This window comes from Cylas formicarius, unplaced genomic scaffold (assembly GCF_029955315.1).
Source record: "Cylas formicarius isolate icCylForm1 unplaced genomic scaffold, icCylForm1.1 PGA_scaffold_5__7_contigs__length_24384050, whole genome shotgun sequence".
Lineage (NCBI taxonomy): Eukaryota > Metazoa > Arthropoda > Insecta > Coleoptera > Brentidae > Cylas > Cylas formicarius.
Window position 1 is genome coordinate 23,928,297 of NW_026844341.1, and position 15,854 is coordinate 23,944,150.

Consider the following 15,854-nt stretch of genomic DNA (forward strand, 5'->3'; position numbering starts at 1 on the left):
CTATAAGAATTATCGCTGTCCATATCCAAAAAAATCAACACCGTTTCTTCTACAGCTAATCAAAGTTCAATTGTTTTAATTTTTTTTCTAAAACTTACTAAAAAGTTTTTGAACGCAAAAAACTGACTGATATAATTTTTTTAATTATATTTAGGATCTAAATAAATTGTTTTCATACATTAATGAGTATAAATGGTACCACGCTATGCATATTTTCTAGTTTTAGAATTATAGAATTTTTTAAATTCCTCCTTTTTGCATTTTTTATGCAAAACTTAGTAAAATCAATGTATTGTGATAGACATAAATAATTTGTGGAGGTGAAATATATGAAAAATTTCAACTAACATAAGAAAAACTGCAAGTGCTAGAAAATTTTTATTTAAATTTTATACTTGTTCTCGAGAGTTTACATTAAAAAAAAAACATTGATATAATTATAATATGCCTATTGTTACGAAAAATGATAATGCCACAATTCGTCTTGAAAGGAACACCTTGAGGTGGAATTTCTCCCAAAAATATAAAAAACCAAAGTCAGAAGCTCTTTAAAATCTCCCCTTGGTTGGAATATCAAGGAAACATAAATTTTATAGTGACAATAACTTTTAAGATACTAAAATTTATTATCGGAAAAGTATAAATGAATTAGTTTTTTTAATTGAATTGTTTTTTTTTTATCTTCCAACATCCGATACGATCGACAATTAAAGCACAAAAACTATTTATTTAGATCCTAAATATAATAAAAAAAATTACATGAGTCAGTTTTTTGCCTTAAAAAACTTTTTAATAAGTGTTAATAAAAAAATGAGAACAAAAATCTTAAAGAAAATTGAACTTTGATTAACTGTAGAAGAAACGGCGTAGATCTTTTGAATTCGACCAGAGATAATTCTTATAGAGAATTTAATTCTCCCCTAAACCATGTCCAGGGTTATTTTTCATTTAATGTGTTTGATTAATTATAAGCAAAAAAAAATTTTTTTCTGAAAAATTCTCATTTTTGCGACAAAAATTGAGATAATGGACTGTAGTTTTCACATAGTTTTTTTTTTCATGATTATCAACGAAATTTTGATACGGGACCGAGAAAACAAATATTCCAATAATTTGGCACGGAAAGTTTGATTTTGACCGGGATTCGCCGGGGCGTAAAAAAGTTGCACCAGCGAAGAAGATTATTCCCCGACGGAGCTTATAAGCATCGGTAGAAAAGTTTCCAATGGGGGAATAATATGTTTCTTGAATCCTGGCAACTTTTTAATCCGCTCGAAATTTGGAAACAAGAAATTGGAATGACGGAGGCGAGCTTTTATTTAAATGTCACTGAGCCCGCTTACGGATTTTGTTTGAAATAAATTTTTAGAAAATAGGCGTGGGCAGGTGAAATTAGCGTCCTTTTGCTGTAGGGGAGCTTAAACCGCCTCAGTTTTTAAAAGGTTTTCTAGAAGCAGACTTTTACACGTTTAAAAGGAGGGCTACCAGGCACGCAGCAGGAATTTTTTGCTAGAAGTTTGCAAAAGCGGAGCTTTTGGAAGGTATTTGTTCTTCTTCTCGTTTCTGCTCCTGTTAACAGCTGCTCTGAATAGTTGATTTGACGTCATTCCAAACCATTCCTTCATGTTTCAGAGTCAAGAGGTACTTCTCCCCGTTGACTTCTTCGGCCATTGATCTTTCCTTTCATAATGTAGCGCCGCATATTTAGGTCTTCTGATTACGCGGCCAAAGTATTCCAATGTTCTTCATTTTAGAGAATCAATTATTTCAATATGAACAATGAAGAATTTCCTAACATATGACAATCAATCAATAGAACGAGTAAATAAATTTAAATATTTAGGAACGTGGCTGTGCGAAAACTGAAATTCAAAGCAGTGCTCACCAATACCGATCTCGATCTCAGATACAGGCGTATACTAAAGGCACCATGGATGAAAAGAAAAACAAAATATTAGATCTTGGGAATGATCAATACAGACCGCGAATTGCTGAACACGATCAAACGCCGAAAATCAGCACCGTGATACGTAAGGAAAGAGGGGAACCGACAGGAAGAGGATGTCTTGGCTTCGCAACATCGGACAGTGGAGGGGATTGAAGACAATGGGAGAACTAACATATACAACATCAATGGGTTTCCAGCAGAAGACGAATTATTTCCTCCTGTTTCCGGGTTCACTGTAGTAGTTCCAGATTGGAAACCCTGTGGGTCCATGAGATTTTTGAACACTCGTCGATAATACCATCTTTCATGTCCATATCTGCTTTTTTCAGTGTCCATGCTTCTGACCCGTAAAGTTATGCTTAAAAAACGTAGCATCGAAGCATTCTTAATCATAATCCGAAATTTATATATATGTATACGTTAAGAGCAACGGAAAAGAGAATACAGCCCTGACGCACACTTCGCATAATCTCCACTTCATCTGTAAGCTGATCTTCAATTCTGAGTCTTGCAGTCTGGTTCACGTCTATATTCCCCATGATTCTGGTATCCCGACTATCAGTGTTCATATTCTGTAATATTTCTATAAGTATTTGATGTTGAACTTTATCAAATTGGCTACGCCGATTTCGGAGTCCAACTTAGCGAATATTCTATTATGAATAATTCCTTAAAAACACGTTGCTATTGTTCGATGATCGGGACATATTGTAAGTCACTGTCTTGGAATAACTCCGGTTGAGTATATGATATTAAATCATAAAAGTGTCTTCATCTATAATCGGGATCGGTATCTCGTCGGGACCATTTGCTCTTCCTCCTTTCATCTGTTCAGTGGCATGTAGAAGCTCCCCTCGCAGAGTGTGCATTAAAATGGCAGCTTTTTGGGGCCGGAGTTTGGATGTCTTTTATTATTGACAAATATTTGACATTGTGTACAGCGTATACTTTAAATAATACTAATCGAAAATCGATTAGGCTTGTACCACTGAAATCTCAGCTAATTTTCATTTATCTTTCATTTTGTTTTCTGCCAGGGAGGGAAATAATCTCCATTTTTTTTTTAAATTGAAAATGTACCGAACGTACAAACGCATAATCTCAAACATCAATGCGATTCCCGAATGACAGTTGTTTCAATTTTTGTTTGATCATCCAATTTAACGCTGTCGTTAGCGCTTTGATGTCACAAACACCTGGTACTCTTCATTATCCATCGGGAAAAAAAGGTTTTGATGTCCACGACGCGCCCTTGAGATTAATTTTTGATTTTAATGCTTCCAATTTTTTTATAATTAATGGCAAAAAAAAAGATAAAGATCTCAAAAAAAAAGTTGATTGGGTTTACTGGAAGTGCGTCAGATTTAACTTCAGAGTAATTTTCAATATCGTTACTTCATATTTATTTCAGAAACGCTGATTATTATATACGGGGTTAGTAAAAAGTATCTGAATGTCTCCAAAACTGGCAAAACTGGAACGATATAATTCAATACCGGCGGTTTTTTGGAACACGTAGATATCAAAAATGCAGCAGTGTTGTCAGATTTAGCACTGTTAATAAAAAACTATTAACATTTCAGAATCTTGGAGGATTTTGAACTTTAGAGGTGTGTGATAATTGTAGATCTTTAATATCGGAGCAACCTTGACAATGACAAAATGTCATGCACATAAAAATCCAGAAAATTCATACAGAGCGCTTATAAATACCGGGTGCGTCTTAACTAGATGCTATCTGTAACACTCCAGGCAGAATATGATAATAACAGTATAATTTGAAATTGTATAATGGATTTTTTTTTGAATAAATAATTATTAAATATTATTAAAATAAAAATAAAGCAGATCAATCATTGGGTACTTTGGTATTTCGGTCAACTACCGGGCTCGTGAGAGTACTCGTCTTTAAGTGCTCGCAACTTAACGCAAAGCAAACAAAAGTTTCATGACGCGAGCGAAATAGTGTTAAGGTTAAACAAAAGAACAATAAAATAGACTAAAAAGCCTTACTGGATCGATTTTTTGGAGTTATGTCGAAGGTAACAGATAGGCTTCGCAATACTGGAGACTATTTGGCAAATGAATTACGTAAAATGCATTTAAAAGTCCCTGATTTGCGGCGACTTCGTCTAGACATGAATGACAGACAAGTTTGAGTCCAGACTGACACATAATGGTGGTTTGTCTCAATTGCAAATGGCCGTTAATAAAAATTTCCTTGATGATAATTCTTTGCAGTCTCAGCTGCCTACTAGTTCAGAGCTCCATTGCCCATCGAAGACACTGAGAATGACGACATGGATATTGAAAACTATTTACGAGAATTGTGGATTTACTTTATTTGAGGTGTAAATACTATTTTAATAAATGTATGCTTTTAAAATATTATAAATTCAGGTATTATTCTCGATATAGTACATACTGGTACTCAAAACCCATACATAAATGAGTACAAAAGAAAAACAATTAAAAAGAGGTCAAGTGTTCAAAATTTAAAACTATTTACCTGTTGCTACAAATCGAAGCGTTAGAGCTAGTCGCCCAACTGCTGCAATTGAATTTCGCAATGTATCAGCGGCACACATCCTGAGAAAATTCTTGTAACATTCCTCATCTTCTCGTTATATGTACCGCCGTCTTCCGATACCCGATCGCCATTTTCCCCATCTTCGCTGGGGCTTTCTCTCTCCCTTCTGCCGGAATTTGTTTGGGTAGTCTTTCATTACCCATCCTTTGTTTCGTTTTTATCATCTATGATGTTGTGATTCCCATTATTTCCCGTATTCTTTGATTTTTGATTTTATTCCTTTAGCTTGGATACATCTTTCTTCGATTCCTTTATCCATGTTTCCGTCTTCTGCTACTTTTAAACCCAAGTACTTCGTGTCTCAAGAATTTCATGAAATACAAAAATCATGACATTTAAATTTCATCGTGGACACCTTATCTTATCGATCGAATGTACGGTAAGAAGGATATTTCTTAAAACCTTACTGCACGCCAGAACTGCAAGTTCTGACAAATTAGTGAAACCCGTTCCAAAAGATAAAACAGTTGCGGTTTTCTTGAAGGAATTTTTTCCGATTCCCTGGCCTCGTGTCGGCAACTAGGTTTCGATTGACGAACTTCCGGTGGCTTTTTTCGAAACCTCCGACCAAGTAATTGATATGGACGTCGGAGGGCGTCTCGGCGCGTTTTAAGCAAGACAGATGGGAGGCACCCAAATTTCGATGCGTCGTTGTCGTCGCCGTCTGCCGATTTGGAAAGTTCCCCGCAAAAACTCTAATTGCTCTTTAATTCGTTCGACTTCGGAGTAATTCATCCAGACGACCTGTTTGGCCGATTTAACATTGCCGAGTCAGTGGCGAATCCGTGACCTAGATTCGCGTTTCGAATTTTCATTTTAAGCCATAGGGAAATTATTTCACCTAATAATTATGTTTTTATTCTAAGTCGCATGAAAACCGATCAAGATTTGATCTAAAAGAGTGACTTATTTTCTTTTAAGTTTGGTACAGTTCTGTGGCGACTAGCTGCCATTCTAGCCACAGCTGACAGCAAACGCGTTGACAGCACAGCGAAAATAATGCATAGATATATAATTGTCGGTGTCTACTGACATTTTCATTTTGAGAAAATTACGAAATTTGATCATAACCTTCGACCCATACGCGGGAAGAATCCAGAAGTTTTGTAAATAGTATTAACCACTTTCATGGATCCATAATAAACACCAATTTCGTAAAATTCCATTAAAAAAAATGTCGATTACTGTCTTGGCACTCCGCTAGCTACTTTCTGGACGTATTAGCTATTGTTTCTAAAAATGACTTTGAAAATGTCAATGTATGCGTCCCAATTTTGGACACCCTGTATAAAACAATAGACAACGGCAATAACGAAAACGCGAACTTAGGCCTCTTTTTGAACATTTTACCAAATATAAAGATCGCTTTTTCAGAAATTAAAAAAAATATGCACGTTTAAAATTAATACTTTTGGATTTTTCTATTGATTTTCAAGCTGAATTTCTATGGTTTTTCTTCTAATTCACGCTAGCTGGTTAAATCGAATTTTTCAAATCCATATCAGAAAATATACTGTGATCGCAGATATTCGAAAGAAATCGAAATTTTCTCTGGGGTGCCGCAAGGTTCCATTTTAGGGCCGTTATTTTTTTCGATTTACACTTCTGACATTTTCAATTTTTTTAATTTTTGCAAAAAGATTTTAATAGTAGCACGGATGCAGAGGTATTTATAAATCAAGATCTCTACGGGATTAGTGAACTTTCTCGTGCCCATAATTTAAAGCTAAACCCATCAAAATCGCATTTAATGATTTTTGGAAATAAAAATACAGCTACTTAAACAAAATATTAATATAATGTTAGATAATATTAAACTTTCCGTTGTCGATTCAGCAAAAAATTTGGGGGAGATCATAGATTGTGATCTAAGATTTCGGAAATATTTAAAAAATATCTTTGAAAGGCTTTTTTCTCACTAAAAATCATATTTTAAATTTTAAACTAAGGAAAGAATTATGTGACTCACTTGTTCTCTCACATTTTAACTACTGTGATGTAGTGCATGGTTTTTTTTTATTGATAACGGGTGTAAGTGCCGTATTCAGAGGTTGCAAAATGCTTGTGTTCGTTCTATTATGGGTCTTCGGAAATATGACCATGTATCTGCTGCATATCGTCAACTTAATTGGCTTAAAATGGAACAAAGAAGAACTCTTCATTTCAACAAATTCGATATGAAAATTATCCATAACCTCGGTTCACCCACATTCAACGCAATTCGTGTTTATAATTCTTTGTCAGAGGTATTCATTTGTCACAAATACAGTTAGCATGGGATTATGTTGAGTTATCAAATTCTTTATCTTCAATTGCATTTTCTGTAGTGTGTAGTTGTAGTAGATTTTGCAGGTATTTTTCATATTTTATTTGTTGTCCATCCATTTTTTATTTCAATTTATTAATTATAATGGGTGTTTTTTTCGATGTATAGAACTTTAAGTTGGCATTACTGTTCAAGATGGCGACCGATTTAACAGCTGTCAAGTGATTTATTCTCAGTTTGGTTTGGCAATTCATCATGAACAGCACTTGCAAATAGTGCCCAAATGGGCCCAAAACGAGATTGCCGTTGTTCCCGAATTTCATAAGCGAATTTTGTTTAGCGATGAAGCGCACTTCTGGTTGAATGGCTACGTCAACAAACAAAACTACCGCATTTGGAGCGAAGCTAATCCTCAAGGGTATGTCGAAACACCGTTACATTCAGAAAAATTGATTGTTTGGTGCGCTTTATCGGCTGGTGGAATCATTGGTCCGTACTTCTTCAAAAACGATGATGGCCAGAACGTTACAGTCAATGGTGATCGGTATAGAGCTATGATTACTAACTCTTTCATTCCTGAATTGAATAACCATGATGTGGTTTCAACAAGACATGTCACACAGCTCGTGCCACAATCTATTTATTGAAAGACACGTTTGGTGACCGCCTAATTTCATGTTTTGGACCTGTGAATTGGCCACCAAGATCTTGTGATTTAACACTGCTAGACTACTTTCTGCGGGGCTGCGCTTGACCATTTGGAAGACAACATTCGCCGTGTTATTGCCGATATACGGCCACAAATGTCGGAAAAGGTCATAGAAAATTGGACGTCCAGATTGGGCTACATCCGCGCCAGCCGTGGCGGTCATATGCCAGAAATCATATTTAAAATGTAATGCCGCAAGATTATCTTTCGGATAAATAAAATTCGTGTCAATCGAATAATCCATCGTGGTTTTATTGCAACTTAAGGTTCTATACGCCAAAAAAAACACCCCTTATAAATAGTTCTTTGACGGTTCAGTAGAGTAGCTATTTAAAGAGATAGACTGCGCCGCTCTGCTGGAATCTCTAAATCAACAAAGAAGGAAAAGATGGGAAGAAACTACAGAAAATCTGAATTTTACCCACTCAAGTCGACTGGGACGACTGGGGGCTGCAACCCACATACCAATCCCCAAACCAGCAGTATCGCCAAATGAGATTGCGATACACATCAAAGAAAGAGCCGAGTGCGTAACCATAAGCAAAGAGGACATGACATCAGTACAAAACGAACTAGATCAGAAGAGGAATACATTACAAGAAGACGCACAGTTTTCAACCCCTTTTACTAACGACGAGGTGAACACTGCTATAAAAAGCCTTAAATTAAGGAAAGCAGCTGGCGTCGACAACATTTTCCCTGAAATTATTAAACACCTAGGCCCAAAAGCAAGAACATGGATTAAAGACTTCTTTAACGACATACTGAATACAGCACGGCTCCCAAATGAATTTAAAATGTCTCACACTCTCGCTATCCTCAAACCGGGAAAAAGTCCTGAAAACCCAGCAAACTACCGCCCTATAGCCTTGCTGTGCATCTGTTATAAACTATTGGAACGGATGATCTACAACAGAATATGCCCTATCATAAATGAACATCTACCGCATGAGCAAGCAGGATTCAGACCAAACCGTAGTTGCTGCGAACAAGTACTGGCCCTCACCTCTTACATAGAAGCAGGGTTTCAGAAAGGCCTAAAAATATCAGTGGCCTTTGTCGATCTCAGCGCAGCATACGACACAGTGTGGATAGATGGGCTGATCCTGAAACTCATGAAAATGATCCCTTGCATGAAACTAACCAGATTACTGGAAAGAATGCTGAAAGGTCGCTATTTCAAGGTCACTTTAGGCACATCAAGTAGCAAATCAAGAAACATTAAAAACGGTCTCCCTCAAGGCTCAGTACTGGCTCCACTACTTTTTAATGTTTACATAAGTGACACCCCAAATACTACGTCACGTAAGTTTTGTTACGCAGACGACATGGCTATAGCCACTCAAAATAAACACCTTGAAGAAGGAAAAACAACCATAACAGCCGACTTAGAAACCTTAAACCAATACTTCCAAAAATGGAGACTGCGCCCGAACCCAAATAAAACAGAGACATGTGCCTTCCACTTAAATAACAGGATGGCGCACAGAGAACTAAATGTCACGTTTTGTGGAGAACCAGTCAAACACAACAAACACCCCAAATATCTAGGCGTAGTCCTCGATAGATCTCTCACATAGAAGATCCTAATAAACAGCTCCCAGGGATGCAACTACCTCGTAAAACATGGTCCCTATTAAATAGAGTTAGAACTGGACATGCAAAAACGAGATCAGCGATGCACAAATGGGGAATTGCCGACAATCCGGCATGTGACTGTGGAGCTGAAGAGCAAACATTAACACATATAGTCCAAGACCGCCCACTGAGAAGATTTACTGGACAATGGAAAGACTTTACTGATGCAAGCCCCGCTGCCATTGCATGGTTATCCGAACTGGATTTGGACCTGTAGATTTGATTTTCCCATACCGCTAGGTTGCTCGCATGCACCTGTTATATGTACTGTATGTGTCATATTTAATGTGTATTACTGTGTTTTACATTACTTGTATTAATTGTCATTTATACCGACCTTTCATAAGAATTTTGTTTGTAACCTATTATATAGCACTTGTAGAGCCATACGATAAATGAATAGATACTGCGCCGCTTTTGAGCTATCTGTTTACTTTGTTTTGAAAAATATCATTATTGTATATTGTTTTTCTTGTTATAATGAAGGCTATTTATTATAATAATTATTATTAATGACTATCGCGACGGCCAAAAATTGCCTCGTGCTCAATTGTAATTTAAGCGCATCATAGCAGAGATCGCGTTTATTTGCTAGGGGGGAATCGGCGTGGTCTTTCGTTCACATACAATTTAACGGCAATAATTAACCGTTCATTATTGTTTATTATGCGGATACGCAACGGTGGGCTTTCACTTTCAATTGGTGTCGCGGGCCGGTGATGATCAGTGTTACGCGATTTTTGACCGTAGAAAGAAAATGTACCACATACCACAGAGTGTCCACGTTGTTGTGCGGTTTGACAGGCGAGGAATGGGTTATCCTACCTAGAACCAGGTTTTAATTCTAATTGTTTCAAACTCGATGTCTATATCAAAGTCAGATGATTTCTGATAAAACTTCAACCTTACGCCATGTCATGAAGTTTTTTTTGAGAAATCCAGAGTACCTTTTCTGACAAATGCCTGAATAAAATTTTGAAAAAGTTTATAATTTTCTAAAATAGTTTAAAAATTACAAAAGTGGCTATAGAAAACCTGTTAGAAAATATATAACATTCAAATACGTTCAAATTAAATTAGAAAAAAAAATGTTTACATTTTCACAGTGTTCGATACTTTGCGACAACCGCGTGATTGTATCAAGCTATTTCTAGTAAAGCGTAGATATTGAAAATCTTTTAAATATCTGAACAAGGTATTTAAATTTCCGGCCACGTCAAACGCAAGTCGCAAGTCGCAATTGGAAGTCACGAAGAACGATCCGATAAAGTAACGTCGATTTTAGTTTCAGGCTGATGCGAAATGGCTCCTCAAAAAGGTCGGACGGTTTGGGCCGCTCTTCTTCTGTGCCTTTCGGCGTTTTCCGGGACAGCCCGCGGGGTTTACAACGTAGGAGTCGGCAGGGCCGATATGACTGGACCGTCGGCTGAGATCACATTGGTGTGTATGTGCAACATATGAAATTTTTGTATTGGTTGTTCGGTCAAAATACATATACCATTCTTGAAACCTAACAACCACTTTAGGCGCAATTGAGATGGTCTTGCGTGGGCTACCACAGGCAAATTTCTAATTCCGGCATCACGGTTGATTCACAGCAAGAAATTAGTTCAACTATCGGTATAGTAGTGAACTAAATATCCCACAAGCCAGAGCGTTTGATGACTTATCGACGACTTTTTTTTAACATTCCATACAGAGTGAAGGAATGAATTTGGACACTCATTTCAAAAAGTCGATACCAATTTTGTATTTTTGGCCTTCATCCGGGAATTGTACGCTGTTCCTTCTCCAGTGTCTTGTAATTTTGGTTTATGAAACCCACCTTGTGATAACATCTCGATATTTGAATTGTAACGCGTTTTTTTCTTTCCGAATAATATTATTGTTTTAGGTGTAACACGGGCTTAGTTATCATTTGATCTGTGTATAGTAATATTGTCATCGTCTGGAACATTGGTAGCGTTGTCTAGGTCTAATTCATTTTTATTCATTTCTGTACAAAACGTTTCAACATTATTTTCATCAATTTCTTGATTATTTTCAAGGCTTTTATTAAAATCGTCGTTAGTATATATTTCAATACGAGATAACGCGTCCGCATTTGTTTTGAGTTTACCCTTCTAGTAAAACATTTTATAATTCTGATCTGTAATGATATCACTGCGCCACTTTTGTAACAAGAAACCGAAAGTGGCTTTCCTATTACGTTAAATAGTTTGCGCTCCGTGCCGTCTAAATAAAATACAATTGGTTCCTTCGCAGATGGGTTACGCCAAATCCACCCAAAAGGGATGCGGGATCATTACGAGGCAGTACTCGCGGGCGTACATCTTCGATGACGGTACCACCCGAGTACTGTACGTCACCATCGACACCGGCATGATCGGGATCGGCGTGAAAAATTTGGTACTACTTTTTCGATCGGATCGGGAACGTGCTTAATCTTATGCCACGGGTTTTAGGTACTCGAACAGCTGCGAACGTTGTATGGTGACACTTACACGCAGCAGAATTTCATCCTCAGCGGTACCCATACTCACAACGGCCCCGGCGGCTTCCTGATGGACGTCCTATACGACATATCCATTTTCGGTACCTGCAAGGACACTGTGGACGCGTATGTGGACGGGATCGTAGAGGTAACGAAACTGATCAGACACATTGGTCCTCCCTACGCAGATCTGGGCGTCCGTATTTCTTATTATACGAGAGGGTACCCATAAAAAACCGGAATTGAATTGCCGCGCGCAGAGCTTGTATAGTACACCTTTCTGCCGCTAGGTTGTGGATCGTACAACTTATTGCGAGTTCAACGCCCCCTTCGTTTTAAATTTAACTTGTTTTGTTCACTCGCAGTGCCATTTTTGTTAACGCTGGTTTTTCGTTATTTCGTTTTTTTCGATGGCAAGTTTAAAAGAACAACGTGCAGCTGTGAAATTTTGTTTTCTGCTCGGTAAAAGTGCCGCTGAAACTGTTTCAATGTTAAAAACAGCTTATAAAGACGATGCGATGGGAAAAACTCAAGTGTACCAGTGGTTTGTTCGCTTCAAAAATTGCGACGAGTCAACTGATGATCGACCTCGTTCTGGAGGTCCATCAACTGCCCGAATCGACGAAAATATTGAAAATATTCGAGAGTTTGTGCTCACAGACCGTCGACAGACAATTGAACAATAGTTTGTTTCTCGTGTTCTGACTGACGTGCAAAATGAACATCGAGTTGAAACATGTCGTGCTTTGAATCAACAGCTTGGAACGGATCCAGATTTTCTTTCAAAGACCATCCTAATTTGCTTTTTCGACATAGTACTAAGAACCACTTTAAATCAAATGTTGGAATTGTCCTGGTAAGCATTTGATGTGGTGTAACTTCATTGTTACTTGAGTGAGTTCCTGATCGGCGGGTCGGCAGTGGAAATGAATTCGTTTGTTCACCAAGTAGTCCTGACTTAAACCCTCTGGACTTTTCTTTATGGTCTAACTCGAAGAGTTTGGTATACGCAGTTCATTTTTTGAGCGGCGAAAACCTTTCCAATAATTTGTATAGTATTCCAAGACATTTAGGAGAGTGTATTGTAAAATGTGTTGAGGTAGATTGTGGACAATTGCAAATATTTGATTTGCTAGTACCAAAATTGTTTTTTTTATCGGAATCGGAACTTTTCGAATGCAAATACGTCAAAAACCCACATAGCTTGACGACCTAAGCAAGAGTATCTTTTTAGTAAAAAATTGAACGTTCTTTCAGAATTTTGGTGGTCTGTGTGGGGTGAAACTAGCGTCCTCTAGGAGCAAGGTTCTAATAAGTTTCGTAATTCGTAATTTTGCACTCTTGCGCTTAAACTTCTAAACTAATCAAAACTTCTGTAATTGAAAACTGATTTCAGTCTGTGAAAAGGGCCCACGAAAACGTCGTAGAGGCTCGTATTTACGTCAACAAGGGCGAAGTCCTCGACGCGAATATAAATAGGAGTCCTACGTCGTACCTAGCGAACCCCGAAGACGAAAGGAACCAGTAAGTCAGAATATTTGACCCCCTCTACTCTGGTTTCTCTAGTGCCTCTATATGACTTACCATCGTTCAGAGAGCTTTAAGTAAAACGAATTAATTTATTTTGCTTCCAAACTGTTTTTTATTATCTCTTTAAAATCATTTTCCGTGAAGAAGCTAGCAATCAATGATGATCGAATTAGCAAATTATTTAATAATAACTTTTTTATGGCCGAGATTATTTACACAGCTGTCCAAATAAAGATTTTTTTTGTTGCCCGTACCCATATCTGCGAAAATTTTTATTTTTTATATTTTGAAGTGTCCAGATGACGAACATGTGCTCTTATTTTTATGATTTTCATAAATCTTATAATTTGAACAATAATCAGCTTTTTATTCATAAAAATCGATTTTATCAGTCACGATTAGGCTTCTGCACAACTTTTCCGCGCATACAAACATCACGTGATCCCTACTCCTAGCGATCCCCACCCCTTGCTCCGCGGAACAGCTGAGACCTCGGTTATTCGACAATGCGAAGTACCAACACGTGAATCTAAATAAGTTCTTATGAATTAATGTTTCGTTTCAATTACTGAATGTATATTTAAATTATATTTGTTTTCTCTTTTAAAATATGAGTTCGCCAAGAAGAAAGTGTAAATATGCGGTGTTTATTTAACAAAAAAACAATAACGAAACATTACAGACTTTGTTCAGGAGGCTTACACTGAATATTTCGGTGTTAAAATGGACAAACAAATGCGTTGAGTCTTTACGGTTATGGAAAAAAGGAAAACGTTCTGGATTAGACTTTGGTATTCCGATGATCTGGATGGAGCCTACAAATCATTTCGGTGATTGCTAATTTTGCTAAAAAATGTCCTATACTACACAGTGAAAATCTTCCTCGACCTATTTACGTTTCAAAGCAATTCGAATGCCCTCAGAAACAACGATGTTACCAAATTCACAGAAATCGGAACAGTCTGCAAGTGGAAGTCAATGGGAAGGTGACGTAATACTTATAATAATACTTAATACTTACCAAAACAAGGATCAGAATTATTAGCTTCAAGATTGAAAGAAAAAAATTTATTGGTCCCAACAGCGACAAGTACGACATACAGGACACGAGAAAAAGAGTTATTGCAATTTTTTAGTGAAGATGATGGTGTACTGTAAGGATATCGAGAAGCTGCTTTTAGACATGGGTTTAACAGCATACAAACCTACGAGTTTTCATTGACAGTTCTAAAAGAAGTTTCACAAAACAAAACAAACAACAAAACTCAAAGAGGAGTATGAAAATGTAAAATTAGTTTTGGAAAAAAATAAATACTCGGAACATTTTGTGTAGATTTTGTTTTATTTGTATGTGGGACAGTGGAGCAAAGCAACATCATTGGAATCAAGATGTTTGGCCAATTTGTAAAAGCATTAGACAAGGACGGAAACTGTTTTAATTACATTCGTGGAAAATTTCCTAAGCTTAGTGTGGAAAAGTTGAAAGGTGGAATATTTGATGGTCCTCAAATACGGCAAATGATGAAAGAGTCGGAGTTATGACTGTTCCGGAAAGTAAAGCTTGGGAGAGTTTTGTATTGGTAGTCGAAAATTTCATAAAGCACCAAATTATGAAGAAATCATCCGACCATAGGAGCAATCATCTAGATAAATTCCCGGATAATTTAGGGAATTATAGGGAAGAACAGGGAAAGCGGTTCAACCATGATCTAAAAGTGATGGAAGAACGGTATCAGGGTGGCTGGGATTGTCACATAATGGTAGATTACTGCTGGTCTTTGAAAAGAGGTTGTCCAAAAAAGAGTTATAAAAGAAAAGCTAATAAATGCCGTTTTATGGAAATATAGTATGTTTTTAACATCAATGTTTGTTCATCTTTCAAAATAAAACAAATATTTTCAACATTTATGTCATTTTATTTCTTGTTTTCCGATTTTTAAAAATTAAAATGAAAATAAAGATTTTAACAAAATTGAGAGCAATTCTTACAAAATCATTGATAGTTTTATGAATTGTGAGCATAAATATATCTAAAATTAGTCTCGTATCCAGGACGACGAAACCACTGCATGCCAGTGTTACCGCCATTAAGTAAATACATTGTAAATTATTTTGAACTTAAATTTTGTCAGCATTCACTAAATTTTATTTCAGTATCTTAAAGATCAATTGTTGAATGTGTCAGATGTTTGACTGTTGCTCTTCCCTCTTCGTTTATTGCAGTTTCTTTCTTTTCGTATATTGTTATTTACGTAAAAAGAACCAAAAAAGATAAGGGAAAATGTTGCAAAAATCATTGATTGTATTTTTCGTCGGTGGTACATCCAGGACGGTTTTAGAGAGAGCTTTCACCTTCAACCTACACAAATTTTAACAGCAACCAAGTTGCGTCAAATGTCGTATAGGCTGCGAAATTGACCCCTATGCAGGTACGAACACGACACGGACAAGACGCTGGTGCAGTTAAGGATAGATAGAGCCTCCGACGGCGTCTCTATCGCGGCTATAAACTGGTACGCCGTACATCCGGTATCGCTCAACAACACGAATTGTTTGGTCTCGTCAGACAACGTCGGATACGCGTCCATTCTTCTAGAGAACGACATGGACCCGAAGTCTTTACCCGGAGAAGTGAGTGGTGCCGGAAATTTGGGATTTGGTTGAAGTAGGATTGTTACA

General features: G+C 37.0%; 1 protein-coding gene across 4 annotated transcripts in view; it reads left to right on the forward strand.

Annotated features, from left to right (window-relative positions):
* Positions 1 to 15,854, forward strand: part of LOC132702040 (neutral ceramidase) — a 46,173-nt gene that overhangs the window by 16,419 nt on the left and 13,900 nt on the right. For 3 of the 4 annotated variants that reach the window (XM_060670440.1, XM_060670441.1, XM_060670439.1), the window contains exons 2-6: positions 10,437 to 10,591; positions 11,417 to 11,560; positions 11,617 to 11,793; positions 13,042 to 13,169; positions 15,605 to 15,806. In XM_060670440.1, coding sequence (XP_060526423.1) covers positions 10,454 to 10,591; positions 11,417 to 11,560; positions 11,617 to 11,793; positions 13,042 to 13,169; positions 15,605 to 15,806 — 789 coding nt within the window. In that variant the 5' untranslated portion in view covers positions 10,437 to 10,453. Of the gene's footprint in view, positions 1 to 9,839; positions 9,987 to 10,436; positions 10,592 to 11,416; positions 11,561 to 11,616; positions 11,794 to 13,041; positions 13,170 to 15,604; positions 15,807 to 15,854 lie in introns of those variants that run through there. The other variant, XM_060670438.1, reaches the window with a different exon arrangement.